Source organism: Arachis ipaensis, chromosome B2 (genome assembly GCF_059453495.1).
Source record: "Arachis ipaensis isolate K30076 ecotype BB chromosome B2, ASM5945349v1, whole genome shotgun sequence".
Classification (NCBI taxonomy): Eukaryota; Viridiplantae; Streptophyta; class Magnoliopsida; order Fabales; family Fabaceae; genus Arachis; species Arachis ipaensis.
This window is the reverse complement of record NC_142437.1, coordinates 119995457-120001553: the sequence shown is the minus strand read 5'-3', so window position 1 is coordinate 120001553 and position 6097 is coordinate 119995457. Positions and strand designations below refer to the sequence as shown.

General features: G+C 36.8%; 1 protein-coding gene across 1 annotated transcript; it reads right to left on the bottom strand.

Annotated features, from left to right (window-relative positions):
* Window positions 1-219: 219 nt before the first annotated feature.
* Window positions 220-4273, bottom strand: TLP3 (tubby like protein 3). Its single transcript, XM_016328904.3, has 6 exons — window positions 3241-4273; window positions 2200-2287; window positions 1810-1939; window positions 1503-1685; window positions 914-1405; window positions 220-625 (listed from the first exon to the last, which is right to left on the bottom strand). The coding sequence occupies exons 1-5, from the start codon at window positions 3571-3573 to the stop codon at window positions 934-936; spliced, it is 1206 nt and encodes a 401-aa protein (XP_016184390.1). The 5' UTR covers window positions 3574-4273; the 3' UTR covers window positions 220-625; window positions 914-933.
* Window positions 4274-6097: the final 1824 nt, after the last annotated feature.

Genomic DNA, 6097 nt, shown 5'->3' with positions numbered 1-6097 from the left:
TTATGTATATAATTATGTGCAAGATATCGTGTCAATTCACAATATACAACATTGAATAAGACATACCCAGATTTATGAACCAGATCTGAATATATGTTGGTTTGAATGAGGTTAGAAACAAAGGCTATTATGCAAAATCATAAACTCACCCAGATATATGAACTTGAAATAAATAAATAAAATTAGACATAATAAATAAATTAATAACAGTGACAAGCATACACAAACCCAGAATCACTCTTATTCCTTTTTGTATGGATTAAGAGTCAAATCAATCAACAACACTAAGCAGCAAAATGTGCACTCATACAAAGGTTTTGGTCATTTTGTTACTTTGCCAGAACCAATGGCAGCAACAATAACTGGAAATCTCACAAACCAGTCGCGGCTATCGTCGGCGAAAATCTCACAGCAGAAACAAAAAATGGTAGTCTACAAGACTTGCAAGCGAAAAGCCGAAAACAACAACATACAATCCACTTTGGTTACATATAATGCACACAAACAATCATATATACAACAGGCTTAGTTGGACCAAATAAATAAAAAACAGAAGAATCTATTGCCAATATCTGACCTGTGATAGTGTCGTGCGATTTCGATCAGCAGTGGCACTGATTAGCACCTGACATGTTAAGTAAGTGAATAAGTGTGAGTATCAAAATTGTTTAAGGTGGAGTTAAAGTCAAAAACAAAAACCAGACAAATTGATTTCACAATTTATATAATATGGTGGCTGGCTGCAAACCAGCATGGTTATCAACTCTCAAATTAACTCTTAAACTTTCACGAGTTTAGGTCCGATTTCGAGTTTGATAACCTTGCACACTAGACATTTTCATTGTTAAGTTGAAAGTTGAAACAACTACCTCCAGATTAAACTAATAAATTATTCTATTGGGATTAAGAATACCTGCTTATCAATATTGGTAATCATTCACAAGCAATCTTGGTGTCAAAGCTACTAAGGCAAATTGCAAATGCTTCGAAGGCAGAGATTGGATACTGATAATCCATGGTGAATACATCTTTTCCAACTTTTCCAAACTGTAGAATAACATTTTCCTGAGCCTGCTCAGAAACTCCATTTTTTGGTGATGCAACCAGCTGAAAGTTTTTAACCGAGGCTACTGTCACTCGTCCATTGAAGTTCAAACACCAGCACTGGAGTTGTTCATGCCACCTAGGGGACTTGTTTCGTAACACAAGCATTCCCTCGTTTTGAGTAGTCGAAGGAACCAGTTGGAGATTGTCGACACGGGTTGATTTTGATCTAAAAAAGGGAATAGATGGAGAAGTTTCAATTCGGCTATGAAGAAAATGAGTCTGTGTTGGAGCTACACCTCCTGGTTCAACAGCCGATGCGGGGATGGCATCCATAACACATTGCATTATCCTAGGGCCCCTGCTAACATTTCAGCAAACAACTTTTAGTTATTTGCAACAAGAACTCAACAAAATAGCTTTGCAAGGATAGTTATTTTAAGCAATAATCCACATACCTGGATCCCAAAACATTCAGATCATACGAAACATGTGCAATGGGATAGTTGCCGGCAGGAACTCTTGGAGACACTTGCTTGAGACTAACCAGCCTGGTGGAACGAGACTTTGTAACTTTGGCAGCTCCACAAAGTGGAGGGTGCGCATCATATATGGTGAACTTAGTCCCCAGAAAGTTTGATCTATTACCAAAACAAAGAGGTGATTTCAATCATAGAAGATAATTATCTTTCTTATATAAGAACACATATAAAAGATAATGATTAGTAAGCCATAACATGTCAGGCCAAATATGAGCTAATATACCTGAGTTTTCCAATATAGGTGCTACTCCCTCTTGATACGTCGTCGCAGTTAAGAGAGATGATATAGTCGGTGTGAGTTGCACGACGACATTTGCGTGCAGCAAGAAGGAACTTTCCATCATCAGTTGAGGCTGCCAGATTATTAAGGTAAATCTCACAATGCATAAAGAAAGATTAACATAAAAGGGGTTCTTCAAATATTACATTGGTACAAGTCTATAAGCTTGTGCCAAAAGGTTTAAAAAGCATGATACTAACTCCATTCCAGATTGATAAGTCACTTTAATTTTTTTTTTTTACATTAATTTTCTGAATACTAGAAAAGTCAACATGACTAATTGATATGGAATGAAGCGAGTACTATATAGAATAAATGTTCGGAAGCGCTCACCTTGATTTAAACCAAGGTACAGATAATATGTTTGATTACTACGATTGCGTTTAATATAACACTGGAGAAGAGAATCTCTTGGACCAGGCTGCATAATTATAACAGAAGTCGGTCAAAGCTTGGCAGTGAATAAAAGGGATCGCAAACTGTTGACAACTGTTACAACCTTCCTAATACAATAAGAACTTCACAGTAGAAGAGAGCAGAAATTTCAGTAAATAGTGGATCATCAAGATTACAATATAAAACACTTTCAACAAAATATAAACTTAGTAAAACCATTAATACCAATTCTTGTAAGCTACTAGTATTAAAGTACCCAATCAGTATTCAATCCTTATCACTTGTTTTAACTGACTAATTAGACATTCCAGTTATAGAAGTTCAACTCCAGCCATCTCAACCTTATTGGATGGCCAAAGCATAGTCTTCATTCTGTCTCTTTCTTTCTCGTTAAGTTCCTAAATTCCAACAATCATTCTTGATCTCTCACTCAATCACCACTCTCGTCTTCTTTTTCCCTCTCTTTTTTTATCTTGAAGGTATTTTCTACCCCTAACACCTTAGCTGTTAAGAGAACTTAATAACAATTGCTTACTAAAGGATTTAAAGCTTGGTTCTTATCTTGGAGAGAAGTTCACTTACAACTACACCCAATCTTTATTAATTACTCACTCACTCTTTGTTGGGCATTCAATTTGGCATACACAAACTAAGAGTAGCATCACATCCCTTAAACATGCCTGCCCAACAAATATGGAGATCAATCAATAAATTGTTTCTTCCCCGAATGAATTTTAGTCACACTCATCAGAGTCACACATAAAAGGATAACCATTTCACCTATTCATGAAGTCCGTTTCGGATATAACAAAGTTCTCTAAGCTAACCAAACATAGAAGGGTTGCGATTCACGAGCTGAACACTATCAAATCATCAGCTCACTACTTGAACTGAATTGACTAGAACCATAACAACAAATTCAAAACACATATTTTGCAAGGAATCTCAAACAAACCAAAGCAAGTAACTGAGAGGGACCTGCTTCAATGAGATTGGGAATGTGAGCTTGCTGGAAACTTGAGGGGACTTGACAATTTCCTTCATGATCTCCCTCCAGCTGCGGCATACACCGGCACAGGCAACGACATGTTTCCGGGCAGGCCAGGCATCTTCAGAGGCCTCAATCCTCAAGAGCACATCCCTCAATAGCTCAGGTGGCATGTTAGCCCAACAACTCTGCTTCAACCCATCAAGAACCACCAAACCACCACCCTCACTAACACTAACAACACCACCAACACCATCTCTGTGGTGTGATTGTGACCTGGATCTCAAACCCTTCATATCAAAGATTATACTCCTAAACGACATCGTTTCAAACCTCCTCTGCCCTCTTCCTCCTCCTCCTCTCTCTCTCTCTTAAATCAATTTCCCATTTTTGCTGCAAACCCTTCAGAATTCTACAACATCCCTACTTACCCTTTTACTAGCTGATGCAGAAAAACATAGAAAGGTGGAAAATTTCACAGGAAAAAGCTTTCCTTTTTGCCAAACAAACGAAGCACTAGCGGTAGTAAGAGTGAAATATACACTTTCTTTTTCTCTTACATTGGAAAATCACAACACTTTATCAAAAAAGAAAAACAACAAGAGAAAAGAAAAGAGTAGATAAAGTGAATGAGTGAGGAAACGAAGTTGATGAAGGAAGAGTATACGATTCAGTGCCACCCTTCTTCTTCTTCAGCTGCTGCTTCTTCCCTTTCCCTTGGAATCATGTGGAAATGGAAGAATAAGAAGGAGAGAGAAGGGAAAGGTGAAGAAAGGAGAGAAGAGTGGGGGCTGTAAGAAAGAGAAACAGTAACAGTAAGAAAAACAGTAACGGCCTTATCCAAGAAGAAAAGAGATTGTTGGGACAAACAGAAAGAAATAGATACGGATACGATAGTGTTTTTGTGTGTTTGTGTGGATTGGGTTTAGTCCACAAATTCATCTCTCTCTCTCTGTTTTCTCTCTTCCACTTGGGTCACCTTTTGCACCCACAATTATCCTACGAGGTTCACATCTCTCACTCACTCCACCGGAACAAAAAATATAAGGTAATAAAATAAAAAATTAATTACTATTAAATTTATAATTTTTATTATGTATAAATTTATTATTTTAATTCAAAAAAATAGAATTTTTTTTATTTTATTAATTTTTTTACTTTAAAAAATTTTAATTCATTTGTCAAATATATATATAAAAAAAAGGCCAGGTCAATTTTTTTGGATAATGTATAGCGACTTATTTAAAATTACCTGTGAATTCACAATTATCAAGTGCAAATTGTTTAATGGATAAGTTTTTGGTTATTCACGATATTATCTAGTCTGATAGGCCAAAAATTAATGGTTGCAATTTTTTAACTTATTTGTTATTGGTTAATAAATTACTACATATATAAGATAGAATTAAACTTTTGAGTAAACTATTATTTTTATCCACGAAAGTTGAATACGTTGATATATCTACCCATAAAAAAAAATTACTATTTATACCCATAAACTATGAGTTTCGCATAACAAAATTATCTAAATACTAAAAAATTACTTAAAATCCCTAAATTACCCTTATCTTCACCACTACTTTTCTAATTTCAAATTTCACCACCACACCTTTCACTCAGCCACCCTAAATGAAAGAGTTTCTAATCCTAACCCTCGTCACCCAGCCACCACCCCCTTTCCCTCCAAAACTCACACATGGAGATATTACATACACACCTCCTCCCGAGAAAGAAGAAGAGAAAAGGAGGAGGAGGAGGGAGACCGCACTGGCAATGTGGGGACTTGCCACCGCTATCGCATCATCGTCGCCGTTGTTGAGGGAGCCCGAAGAGAAAGGAAGAGCTGTCGTCGCCATTGATTGAGTCCATTGCTGTCGTTGTCACTGATCTGAAAGGAAGAGAGCGCGCAAGAAATCGAAGAAGAAGGAGAGGGCGACGGCACTGGTGGGTGTTATTGCCACCATCGTCGTCGACGCTGTTCAGTGAGGGAGGAAGAACTGTGATGAGGAAGGAGAGCAGGAGTTCGTGTTGTCACTGCCGAGCAAAGGTTTGGTTGGTTGGAGTGGCGGAGAAGTGTGATGCATATTCAAAGTTATTGGGTTTATTCCCAAATGTGAAAACGGATTGGGACCTGTATCCTATTACCGTCACATCTGCTACCCCTTCAATGGAGTTACAACAAGACATGGTTGAAGTTTGTACTTGTCCTGTGTTTGTACTTGAGTGATGTGGTAGTTAGGGTTTAGGGTGGTGGTTTGGAGGGACAGGGGATGGTGGCTGGGTAAAAAAGGTTAGGATTAGAAACTCTTCCATTTAGGGTGACTGGATGAAGGGGGTGGTGGTGAAATTTGAGATTAGAAAAATGGTGGTGAAGATAAGGGTAATTTAGGGATTTTATGATATTTTTTAGTGTTTGGATATTTTGTTGTGTAGAACCCATATTTCATGGATACAAATGGTAATTTTTTTTTATGGGTAGATATGTCAGCGTGTTCAATTTTTGTGGGTAGAAATAGTAATTTATTCTTAAACATTTAATACTTACTTAAATGAATGAGTGAGTTGATTACTTATTCAAATTTTTTTTAAGGATGCGTTAAATGTTATGCATACATGTCACTCTTGTGTTATTTTTTAAAAATCATTAGCGTGTGCAAAAATGTTGTAATAAAGCAATATTAATCAATAATTAACGTTTTTCACCGAAATTATTGGACTTTGTTTGGTAGAATTCACACTTCCCGGGTGCAAATTTGGAAATGCCTTTTGCCCTTATGTCTCATGATTTGTTTAAAAACAAAAAAAGAAAAAAAATAGTCACATGACAGCAAATTTTGGTACAAATTA